This window comes from Oryctolagus cuniculus, chromosome 8 (assembly GCF_051225735.1).
Source record: "Oryctolagus cuniculus isolate XC-2025 breed Fujian yellow rabbit chromosome 8, ASM5122573v1, whole genome shotgun sequence".
In the NCBI taxonomy this organism is placed as follows: domain Eukaryota; kingdom Metazoa; phylum Chordata; class Mammalia; order Lagomorpha; family Leporidae; genus Oryctolagus; species Oryctolagus cuniculus.
In genome coordinates, this window is record NC_142874.1 from 80954303 (window position 1) to 80967391 (window position 13089).

General features: G+C 40.7%; 1 protein-coding gene across 37 annotated transcripts in view; it reads left to right on the forward strand.

Moving 5' to 3' along the window:
• The window catches only part of CAMK2D (calcium/calmodulin dependent protein kinase II delta), a 332678-nt gene extending 328989 nt beyond the window's left edge, over window positions 1-3689 (forward strand). For 24 of the 37 annotated variants that reach the window (XM_089301697.1, XM_089301704.1, XM_089301716.1 and 21 more), the window contains 2 exons: window positions 350-445; window positions 1613-3689. In XM_089301697.1, coding sequence (XP_089157823.1) covers window positions 350-416 — 67 coding nt within the window. In that variant the 3' untranslated portion in view covers window positions 417-445; window positions 1613-3689. 37 annotated transcript variants of the gene reach the window in all.
• Window positions 3690-13089: the final 9400 nt, after the last annotated feature.

Sequence of the window (13089 nt, forward strand, 5' to 3'; positions counted from 1 at the left end):
GGTTTTCAAAGGCCTTCTCTGGAGCCTTAATAATTATGTGTCACTGTTGCATTTGAAACAATGGGTCAACCAGGACAAAAAAAAAATAGATTAAAATTCATCTCCAAATCAATAGCTATGTAATTAAGAGAAAGATACAAAAGGAATGTGAAGATTCCAGTTTTTGTGTATTTGTGTATTTTTTTTTTTTACCAGAAAGAGGTACAGCACAAATTGCCAGTTAACATAGAAGGGATTCCATTCGTACAGTACGAGGGAGTTAGATTTCACTTAAGTGTATATAGGATAGAGCCTATTTAAGAAAACTTCATTTTATGCCATGTGGCTTAAATGAGGCTTCTCTTAATAGGCCACCTTGTATTCCAAATGGGAAAGAAAACTACTCAGGAGGCACCTCTTTGTGGCAAAACATCTAAGACCTGAAAACCATTCACATGTGGGTCTTGTAAGTAACATCCTGCTCCGTGATGTTTTGTGATTGGAGCTAGTGACTGAAAAGCTGCATGGCTATTTTTCTTCCTTTTGAGGATATTTTCTCTTGCAATATATATAATGAAATAACATACAAGGTCTTTGAAAATTCATAGAAATTTTGCATGAGCTCTTGAGTCTAATGTTAGACCGCATTTTGTATCCTAACTATTATTTTAAAGGTAGTAAACAGAAGCAAAAGAAAAATTTCTCAACACATGGCATTGTGTCATTTTAGAATCTTGCAGTTCTCATATCAAAAGCCAATTATGTCTGGTCATTTTCAGACAGCTCTCAGTTATTTAGCCCTAATTTATCCTAAGCTTTAGAATCCATTGATGTCTTACTGTTTTTTTCAAGAGGTTGCAATTCCTGTAAGCATTTGGCTGAGGTTAATATATAAATTAATTTGCTGTGCCTGACCAACTATGATGGTTCTTGACCATGAGGACAGGCCACAGAACAAAGTAAAGCTGAAACTTAAAACTCACAAAAATAGGTAATTCCAGAGGGTACTTAAAAGTTGACTGTAACTAAATTCATGCCTGTGTTTTTTTTTAAAGATTTGTATTTTAAACATGAATTCAGAGGATTCAGATATGTGTAGTATTGTTGTGAATATTTTCCTCCATGCAAACCACTGAAAATTATCAGAGATTTAAGAAGTGGTGCTCTCAGCTGTTGCTTAAAAAAAAGAATAATCATGTTTTCTCTACTTTTAATGCTATAGTGCTTATAAACTGATTTCTTAGGTTTTAGTGCCCAAGGAACCTAACAATAATGACAAAAGCTTGAACTTTGAGTCTGTTTAAACCAAATGATAATATTAATTTAGTTCATTTGGCTAGTAAATATGTGTTTAAATACATATTTAGTTTTAATAATGATTTGAAGCTGTATCTCTATATTTTTATTTTTAGCTTTAACTTTTTGTGAACAAATAATATTGATGTTTTAATATTGTCTTTGACATTGTGTATTTATTTTATCTTGTAATGATTACGATAATCATTGATATGTAGTGTTTTCAGTTTCTTTAGAGTTCTAAAACTGTAGCCCAGTCACATATATGGTGAAGCAAGTTGATGATATTTTGTAAAACAATATAATTTATTTCTTCCTCCTCCTTTTCTCTTTTCAGTTAAGTATCAACAGTGCCACTTCTACATTCTCAGTTCTCAAGGCACCTGGATGGTAACCCTGGGCCGTCCTCTCCTCCTCTTCATGCATGTTTCTGAGTGCATGAAGTTGTGAAGGTCCTACATATAATGCATACGTGATGCATCCTGTTATCATATATTCCTTCCTATACATTGTTTACATTTCAATGACGGGGATGTTCCATGCAAATATAGATCACTGTTGGCAAACAATAGGGGGAGGTCAGACAACAAATTCCACAATATTCCAAGTACAACCTGTTCATCAAGTTTCTCTGTTTATGCCAAGATTTAACAGACTTAAAATATTATTGTTCTCTGAATGACAGTCTGTAAGTGAAATGTAAATTTTTAGAACGCTTTGCTGTTAATCTCTTTTGGTTTGTTTGGTTTTCGTTGGTTTATTTTTTTTTTAAAACAAAAGATATATACCTTCAGTTTCCTTGTGTGATCCTGCTTGAAATGAATGATTTTTCACTGAAAGATTTGCTGTTTAACAGTTAAAGTGTGTTGGTATGTGTACAAAAGCACTTATGAATGTAGAGCAAGAACTGATTGATGTGCTGCCATCTAAAGCCAAGGTGATTTGGTCAAACCATTTAAACTGGAAAAATTCACATCATTTACAAGTTTGATCACTTTTAGGCTATACTCACACTGTTCTAATGAATTAGCTTAATTGAAATGTTTTTCCCCTTCTTTCAGCTCTGCTGTTTTCCTCACTGTATCCTCTCTGTTGCTTTTTAAGTTTTCTTTTGTTTTATCGTTCTTTATTTTTCTTCCTTTACTGGCTAGTGGTGTTAAGAAAATAATAAAACTGAAATCTATTTAACAAGAATACAATAAAAAATAAGGCCTTTTGAAGGTAATCTATCACTTTTGTCATCTTCAGGGCTTGAAAACATTTTGTAAAGAAGATTTTAAAGGTGTTTATTCCAGAATGGGCAGTAGTTTGGACTTAGATATCCTCACTACGTTGGAGGAACCCAATTCTTAAAACCTGTGATAGAATCGAATAAGTCCCTGTTTTCACTGCAGCATGTCTTATGACTGGGGCAATTGTAAAGTACCAAGGAAATAGCGGATCAGCGTTTTGTGCAGATGCGTGCGCGTATTTCTGCCTTGTGGAATGCTAAGGCCTCTCCTGCTTCATCACTAGCTCCTTTTCTAAAGTTAGGGAGGATGTCACAGACGTTTGCCATTCTTTTATGTGTTCTGAACTTGACCTTTGTGAACCTGTGCTTTCTTAGCTTCTCTCTGAGTCTGAGTATCATTACTTTCCTCCATGGAGCTAGGATTTTCAGGTTTAAAACAAAAAGAAAAGGGAAACATCCTGGGTTTTCCTTGTGCTTCTCATTTCACCTTTGTTGACTCAATTCCCATGAGGGTTTCTCTCTTCCCTGCAATGCGTTATAGTGCATGGAATTTCCATGGACGTTATTTTAAGGTTAGTTATTCATGGTTGTCAGAAGCCTATTTTTAAAGCAGAAGAAAAAAAAAAAAAAACACCTCCTTCTTTTCTCTAATTTCACCTTTCTTTGTTGATTACTAATCACCTTAGATGTTGTTGCTAGTGGATGTATGGTAGATGGATTGAAGCTTTTCTGATAATTATTACACGATTTAAGACAATATATATTTAAAATAAATATATACAGTAAATGTATTGAGCCATGTTAACCTGCCAATGAGATCTGTGAAAAAGTAATGGCCTCATTTTTCCATTTTTAATTTCTTTTACCTTTTTGTGAAGCGGCTATATGTGGCATACATGTATTTAAAAAAAAAATAGGTGTAGAGTGGTTTTTTTTTTTTTTTACACTTTTAACTTAGCATGAGGTGTTGAACTATTACCATAGATCAAGTTTGTCTTCCACACTAAGATGTGAGGAAATTGTGATTTATTCTCTCCGCCACAATTGAATTACACATTTATGATCTAATATCATTTTGAAACACTGCAGTTTACCATGGGACACTGTATATATTTCTTGCCATAATGGTAAATGATTGATTGATATATTTAAGAGTTAATAAATTTGTGATTTCTGCTGACAATGCGTCTATCTTTATTTCTTACAAAAAGATACTGTATTTATGCTTGAATGGTGCTAGCCAGTGCCAAGGGCAGTATGTCCTACTGTGGTCTCACTTAGCACATCACAACTTGCCCTTGGTGTTACTGGCAAGTTTATTGCCCTGTTTGCACAAAATTATGGTCTCTCTTGAGAAAATTTGCTGAGAATAAAGTAGCTAACTACTAAGAGTCCTAAAAACTTCAAATGTGAGCTCTCCAATCCATCCTTCACATGGTGATAGCATTTCCATTTTCTAACCCAAAACTGACCATATAACACTTCAGTCAGCACTCAGGCAAGTTAAGTAGACAGAAGTGCTCAATCTAGTTCCATTTGCTAAAAGCACCACACTTTCTCACACATCTGTTTACTCTGTTTATTTATGTTTTCCACATAGAATAGTCTTCCTGGTCTTCTTCAACCTAATTCTTAATCATTCTTTAAGGTTCAGTTGAGACTGTCATCCCCTCCAGCAAGGCTTGCTAAGCAGTACTCTGGGCTTACTTTTTCCTACTAACCACATTGTTTTGGAAATAGGTCTTTATGTGTATCTCCTCTGCTGAAGGGTAATTTCTCTATGGGCAAGAACTGTATAGTCATCCTTGCATCCCCAAATACAAGCCAGGGCCTGGAAGGGAGATACTGTTAATAAATAGTTGTTGAACAGAGAGTAAACTCTATATGGGGACTGTGGGAACCCTAAAATGTAATCAGAGAGTCCTGGGGTAATGTCACTATTGTCTTGATACTCTGAGCAAGTTGCTTCTTCCTTCTGAACCTGTTTCATATTTGTAAAAGAATACATATACCAATTGTAGAAGTCTATTGTGAGAATTAGTGATAATGGGTACCAATGGCCTGGAATTACCATTGATGAATATAAAATGGTAGCAGTTATTAATAACTGATATTAATATTCCTATTGCTATTGTTATTCCTTACTCAGGGAGTATATAACTATTATTTTGCTGTGGGCTGCTCTTTTTATGTAGGTTTATTGTTATTGTTAAGGTTACACACATATTCAAATGTCTTAGAACAATGACAGAGATATTGAGATTGTCATCCAAACAAAAATATTTTCTATTTTAACAGATTATTCATATCTTACCCCAGAAGGATTTGCATTTTAAAGGCATTTTCCACTTTATAATGGAAGTCAAAAACGTCTGGCTTGTCCATTAAAAATGTTCTTACCTTTTAAAAAAAATGACTTAGTGAAATAAGCCCTTATCAAGGTAACTAACAGAGTACCTAAAATGTAATGTATTGGAGTGAAATGGATATTTTGAGATTCAATGATTGTTTATAGCCCTTGTCTCTTCCTTTGAGGAACAGTTTTTTTCTTCTTTCTATTTGTTGAACTCTTGTATTTAGTGTAGGGTTAACTTTATGTTCAGTAAGTAAACTGAAAACAGATCTTTGTAAAAATTAAGAGTGGGAATGGAAGAGGGAAGAGGAAGAAGGTTTGGAGCGTGGGCAGGAGGGAGGGTTAGATGGGAAGTATCACTATGTTCCTAAAATTTGTATATATGAAATACCTAAAACTTGGATAATTTAAATAAAATTTAAAAGAAGAAGAAGAATTTACTGGGGCTGGTGCTGTTGCGTAGTAGGCTAAGGCTCTGCCTGCAGTGCCAGCATTCCAAATGGGCACTGGTTCAAGTCCACTTCCAATCTGGCTCCCTACTAATGGCCTGGGAAAGCAATGGAAGATGGCCCAAGTGCTTGGGCCCCTGCACCCATGTTGGAGACTTGAGAGAATCTTCTGGCTCCCAGCTTCCGTCTGGCCCAGCCCTGCCCATTACAGCCATTTGGGGAGTGAACCAGCAGATAGAAGACTCTGTCTCTCCCTCTCTTTATGTGTAACTGCCCCTCAAATAAATAAATAAATCTTTTGTTTAAAAATGAGTTTGCCTACATTTTAAAATTGGGTATTGATTTCTGGCTTCATTAATTTGAAAAACTATAAGGTTCTGTTGCACTTGTCATTTGTTCATGATGGCAGTAGTCACAAACGCTAACACCACTTGAAGAGGACAGCATGTGCTTCACTCCTGGGATTCTACTGCAGGCTCCTGAGGTGTGGGCGCCATGCCCATACTCCTGTGGCTGGATGTACTAGAAGAAGAAGAGATGCAACCATACCAACAAAGCTTGTTATGCATTTATAGCCAGTCATCTCCTTCACAGGTGTTCTTAAAGCTCCCCAGGAGTCAAACTCTAATTGCCTTTGTCCATTCTCTCTTCCACTTATTTCAGATGTTATTTGCTTTTCTTCTACTGCCAACACTTCCCTCATCATTTAGGTGAGGACATTACTTCCTGCTTCAGTGCAAAAAATGAAATTTCTGGATCTCTGCCTTCTCACTCTGCCTTTTCTCCCATTACAATGAAGAAGTAGGCCAAAACCCTGACAAAGACCAACACCTCTGTGTATCCTCCACACGTTCACTCACAGGTATTGCTCTAGCAAATCCCTCTGCTTTGGTTTGTCGTAAATCATTTCCTGAATAGTAGATATCCTCAACAATGTCTTCATTTCTTTTATAGCCAAACTCCTTGGAAATGTTGCCTGTTCTTACTGCCTGCAATTTTTCTCATCACACTCTTTTTAACCCACTCCAACTGCCCTTATAAACACAAAACAGTTTTTCTCAAAGTCCACTGATGACCACCAAGTTATTAAATCCAAAGATCGATTTTTAGTCCTCAGTTTACCTGATCTCTCAGCTGCATTTGACCCAACTGTTCACCATCTCAATTTTGAAACACATGCTTGTTTCTCAGACAGTGCTTTTGCCAGATTTTCCTCCTACGTTTATCTAAGTTTCTTTCTAGTCTCTTAAGAGGTTTTTTTCATCAAACTGACTTTAAATTTTGGGAGTCTTTTTTTGTATCTTCACTCACTCCTAGAATAATTACAGCTAATCTTAATGGCTTTAAACTAAAACTCAAAAAGTTTTCTCAAAAGTGTATCTTCAATGTAGAACCATTTTAAACTCCAAAAATGTATACCCAACTCCCTACTTTAAATCTACATTGTGGATTAACATGTTAACAAATTAACAAATTAACATTAACAAATTAACATGTCCAAAATTGAACTCCTGATAGTCTGTGACAAAACTTTGTCCTATTACAATCTTTTCTCTACATTTCAAAAATTGGCAATTCAATTCTTCCATTGATCAGACTGGAAATATTTGTATCATTCTTAATTCTTCACTTTCCATTTGAAATACCATCACCTTCAAATATAATCAGAATGTGGACCCTTCCCATGATACTTTGGCACCTTCTTGTACTAAATCACCATCATTTTGTCGGTATTACTGGAATATCCTTCTTATTACTTATGTGGAAGACCTGGATTGGGGTCCCAGCTCCTGGCTTTGGTTTGGCTCAACTCCAGCTGTTGTGTGACTTTGGGGAGTTAACCAGATGGGAGCTCTCTCTGTCTCTCAAAAACAAAAAAAGACTGCTCCTTAGTCTTGAATGTATAATGAAATTACAACTCCTCGTGGCTTTTGTCTCTCTTTTACTGTATATTAAGCCAAACTCTTGGAAAATGAAGGTTCTTTAAAACAAAGGGGTTTATTGAGTCATTACAGATGCCAGTCAGAAAAGAACCAGGTCCTGGGACAAGTTGTGTGTGGGGAGCAACTCGGACTAGACTAAGTTACTGGAGTTAAGACTTATTCTATGCATCTGCTCTCCCACAATATGGCGCTGAGAAGGGAGTAAACAATTTCTACGCATCTGCCTTTCGCCAACTTGAGTGATGACCTGCAGGAGCTGATCCTGCTCCTGATTGAGGAGAGCAGCGTACTCGGCGTCTGGGTAGCAGAGTTGGGATTGGTGGAAGAGGACTATAAAGGAGGAGAGAGACAACATGCACCAGGAACATCCAAGGGGAACATCCGGATAACATCTGAGCAGCCCCCGAGAGAGCCGGCCGGTGGTGTGCCACTCCCCTGCGGAAGTGGGGAAAGTGGCAGGGGGCACCGCCCTTCCACAGAGGTGGAAGGGTCGGTAGCCAACCTGGGAAGGACCAACAGCAAACCCGGGGAGGGCCGAGCAGACAAAAGAACAGCGCAGGGTCTAGTGTCATTGCTCCGTGAAGAGGGGGAGCGACATAATGGTGCTGTGACTCGGATAGGAAACCTAGGAGGGAAGAAGTGGGAAAATACCGGAGAGAGAGACTAGGGAAGAGCCTAGGGAAAAGCCGGACGGAAAAAGTGCCGGAAGAAGTTAGGATTGAAAGTGAAAGTGAAAGCTGGAGGAAACATAGACTCGGATGCGGACTATGGTGGGGAAGCTAGGAGATTAAAAGCGAAAGTGAAAGCTAGAACAAACAGACTTGGATACGGACTGTGGGGAGAAGCCAGGAGAAATGAGAGGGGAATATTGTTGGAAGAAAAGTTAGGAAACATACCGGGTAGAGAAAAATATGTTAGGGAGGATGAAGCCGCGGGGGCAGGCCGAAGCGGAGACGTAAGCTAGGTTGGGATTCGTCAAGTCAGCCTGGGGAACAAAAAGCAAAAAACTAAAACCAGAAGCGGAGACGTAAGCTAGGTTGGATTTCGTCAGGTTAGCCCGGGGAACTTAGACTGAAAACTAAACCAACCGATGGCGGAAACATGAGCTAGGCTATGATTCGCGGAACCCGCCGAGCGCAGAGAAAGCGCGCGGGGCACAGCGGAGAGAGCGCATGGGGTGCAAGTAGATAGGAAGTGCGGGGCTGGCGCAGAGACCGTGGAGTGCGCGCGAAGCTGGGAAGCCACGCAGATGAGAGAAGCACGGGCTGAAGCCGCGCAGAGCCGGGAAGCCGCCGCGGGGCGAGGCGCTAAGAAGCCGCTTCGGGGCAGGCACCGGGAAGCCGCGGGGATAAGAGAAACAGAAGTATAGAAGTAAAATGAGAGAAATAGGAATGCTGGCAGATAGAAGTAAAATAAGAGAAATAGGAATGCCCGGAGATAGAGAAATAGAGAAAAATAAGGCCTCCCCACAATACGGCAATGAGAAAGCTTGGATTCGGTCTGCCTGATTAGTAAGACGATAAGCACTTGCAGGCAGCTCGAGCAGAGCATGCACTGCAGGGCACCGAACACAGGCACACATCAGCGCCTAAAAACCTACTCACAACATGGTGAAGAGAGGACCCAGATTCGGTTTGCCTGATTGGTAGGGCTTGTAAGCACCTGTGGGCAACTCTAGCAAGCAGAGCAGAGTGTGTGCCGCGGGGCACGGAAGACAGGCGCGTATCAACGCCAAAAAATAAAAAGGGGAAACTGTGGGGAGCAACTCAGACTAGACTAAGTTACTGGAATTAAGACTTATTCTATGCATCTGCTCTCCCACAATATGGCGCTGAGAAGGGAGTAAACAATTTCTACGCATCTGCCTTTCGCCAACTTGAGTGATGACCTGCAGGAGCTGATCCTGCTCCTGATTGAGGAGAGCAGCGTACTCGGCGTCTGGGTAGCAGAGTTGGGATTGGTGGAAGAGGACTATAAAGGAGGAGAGAGACAACATGCACCAGGAACATCTAAGGGGAACATCCGGATAACATCTGAGCAGCCCCCGAGAGAGCCGGCCGGTGGTGTGCCACTCCCCCGCGGAAGTGGGGAAAATGGCAGGGGGCACCGCCCTTCCACGGAGGTGGAAGGGTCAGTAGCCAACCTGGGAAGGACCAGCAGCAAACCCGGGGAGGGCCGAGCAGACAAAAGAACAGCACAGGGTTTAGTGTCGTTCCTCCACGAAGAGGGTGAGTGACAGTTCTGCATCTACTATCATCAGTTTTTAGAGAGCGCTTGGAAAATGTCCACTACATCCCAGAGCTAAGAGCCTTTTTATAATGAAAACCTAGAGAGAGAAGCATAAATTATTTATGTTGATCTTACATTGGCTGCAGAGAAGAGCTGCAGGATAATGCAAAGCAGGGAATTGTTAGGAGGAGGATAGTCCATAAGGAGAAATGCTTCTGGACTGTTTGGAGTCAGTCTGGAAAATTTATGCATAAGAGGTGGTGGCACCAAAGAGTCAGCCACCAGGAGTTGTAATTTCAGTATACATTCAATATACATTCAAGACTAAGGAGCAGTCTTTTTTTTGTTTTTAATTTGAGAGTCAGAGAGAGCTCCCATCTGGTTAACTCCTCAAAGTCACACAACAGCTGGAGTTGAGCCAAACCAAAGCCAGGAGCTGGGACCCCAATCCAGGACTTCCACATAAGTAGTAAGTAGAAGCAACCCAACTACTTGAGACATCACCTGCTACTTTCAAGGGTATGCGTTAGCAGGAAGCTGGAATCAGGAACCTCGCTGGGACTCAAATCGAGTCATTCTGATGGGAATGCAGATGTTCCAATCAGCGGCTTAACTGCTGTGCCAAATGTCCACCCCTGAAACAACCTCTTGCTGATTTCGGCTTATAGCTGTTAACATTAACTCACGTATCCCTTTGCCACTTCATCCTCCATCCTTTGTAATTGAATCTAGGAGATCTCAAAAATTTTTCTTTTGTCATCTCAATGAAGCAATCAAAATGAACTTGTTAAAATATAAAGAAAGCATGTCACTTTGGGCTGAAAACCATCTGTTAGTTTCTGCTATCATTTAAAGTAAAGGCCAGAGAGGAAATCCTAGAATAGTCTTCACGACTCTACCTCAAACAGCTCCTCATTATTTTTCTCAACTCACCCTTATGTGAACTGAGGGCTTGCACACTTGCTGTTTGCTGTGCCCTAAATACTCTTTTTTCAGAGGTCCAAGTGGATGGCTCCTGCATTTTATTTCTCCTTTACAAAATAAAGTCAGCTTTTTGGTAATGCCTTCACTTACCATGGATCCTATTCAAGATTTCAAACTTCCTCCCCTAGTGGACTCTTCATATCCTCCTTCCCTGATTATTTTTTCTCCTTAACAGTGTTTAACATATTTCTTTCCTCATTTTATTTATCATACATATCAATTGTCTCTTCCAGTACTGTGAAAGCAGGGTGTTTTACTCCTTTGTTCACTGATGTATTCCTAGAAGTGTCTGGAACATACTGAGTGCTGAATAGAAATTGATGGCTGACTTCACAAATGAATCGTTTGCTCTCTGGCTTTACAGTTGGAAAAGTTGAAGCTTCCAACACTTACATAAGTTGCCTCAGTGTAATCTCAAGGGTTATAATTGCTTACATCATGATTACTTGGGGGAAAAAAAAAGGAAAGCAGGGAGGAAAGAAGAGAAAGCACTACCGAAGTTGAACAACAAACTTTGAGCAGCATTGCGTACAGTTAGAAACTTAAGTTACAAGTAACAGAAAATGAAATTCCAAACTCCTTAAATAGTAAGGAAAGTGCATTTTCGCAGAATAAGAGTTAGATAAGTCAGCTCCCGGGATGTCCAGATGTCCATTTCAGTTTCTCAACAACATAAAAAAAAATTTTTTTTCCATTCTTCAGTTATGCTTTCCTGAGAGTATACTTTATCCTCTAGGTCTCAAAATGCACGACTTGGTCCCTGGTGTCACATCCAGTCAGAGCAGCATCCACCAGAAGAGGATCTCTTACTCTTCCTCATTCATACTTCCTTTGGAACACACTCACTCACTCACATGCCAGCAGTCCAGCTGGCCTACTGCCGGAGCACATGCTTCGGCTTAGACTGATAAAGATCTAACCCTGAGCTAGGGTTGGCCCATTTTCCTTCAGACCATGGATGTTCAGGAAAAGGTAGATTCCAAGACAGAGTTTGATTGTAATGTTTTTTCCCCTTAAAAAGTTTAGGAATTTGCACTGTGTATTATAAGTACATACAGAAGGCCGGCGCTGCGGCTCATTAGGTTAATCCTCCGCCTGGGGTGCCGGAACCCTGGGGTTCTAGTCCCGGTCGGGGCGCCTGATTCTGTACCGGTCACTCCTCTTCCTGTCCAGCTCTCTGCTGTGGCCTGGGAGTGCAGTGGAGGATGGCCCGAGTGCTTGGGCCCTGCACTCCATGGGAGACCAGGAGAAGCACCTGGCTCCTGGCTTCGGATCAGCGCGGTGCGCGGGGCCCCAGCGGCCATTGTAGGGTGAACCAACAGAAAAGGAAGACCTTTCTCTCTGTCTCTCTCTCTCACTGTCCACTCTGCCTGTCAAAAATAAATAAATAAATAAATAAATAAGTACATACAGAAAATCAGGGAAAAAAAAACTTTTATTGTCCCCTTTAAGGTGACTGTTATATGTATGTAATGAGAGCTGTAAGAAAATAAAATGTTGGGGAGTAAATTATTTTCTCCAAATGTCAATCTCATGCATGGATGCCCTCTCTCTTATTGTGTGTTCCTGACGTGCCCCACCAGAGCTGCCAAATTCTTTCATCCCATAACTATCTGGAACTTGAAAAATTTAGACATTTCACTTTGAAGTTCTTCCAAGAATTCCTGTTACTAGGAAGGTCCAATAAGCCAGAATTACTTCCTACTTACCCTCTTTGCCATGCCCTAACTTCAACAAGATTTAAAAAAAAAAAAAAAGTGAAGACCACTTGATGCCTGAAACCACATGTAATGGTCAATGTTCTTTAGGGTTTTTTCTCTTTTTTTACTGAAATTAATCAAGTGGGAAAGTAGTGCGCAGGGAGTAGCAACCAAGCAACAGTCTCATTCAGAATCCACCACTGGATCCTACCCAGCAAAAGAATCAAGCCATTCGTTCATCGCTAGCAGCTGCTCCCAGGCTGAGGAAACAACCTGCTGCTGTGTGGGAAGAATGTCTAGCTAAGTGCCTTGTGATTAGGCAGTGTGAAGTGCACAGTGCTGCTTTCTGTCAGTGGTGTTGCTCACCACCAGTGATTCAGAGACAGCTTCCTCTGAAGACGTGGCTAGTTAGTCACCACATCTTATTTTTTTAACATTTATTTATTTATCTATCATCTCTCTCTCTCTCTCTCTCTCTCGAGGCAAACAATGGAGAGAGGAAGAGGGAGATCTTCAATCCACTGGTTCACTCCCCAAATGGCCACAACAGCCAGATCTAGGCCAGTTTGAAGCCAGGAGCCAAATACTCCATCCTGGTCTTCATATATGTGGCAAGGGCCAAGCGCTTGGGCCATCATCTGCTGCCTTCCAGGCACACTAGTAGGGAGCTGAACCTGAAGTGGAGTGTCTGGCACTCAAACTGGCCCTCCTATATGGGATGCCAGCATCCCAAGTGGCAGCTTAACCTGCCATGCCACAATGCCTGCCCCCAACCCTCATCTTAGAAAAGCCTTACTTCACAGATTTTACCTTCTTCACATATTTGCTTTTTAAATGTTGTCATAAGCACCCTTTCAACGCTCCAAACAAAAGAACTGATGTCCTATTCAAACTTTGGAGAGAACCCACTCTAGAGTGTGAGGCT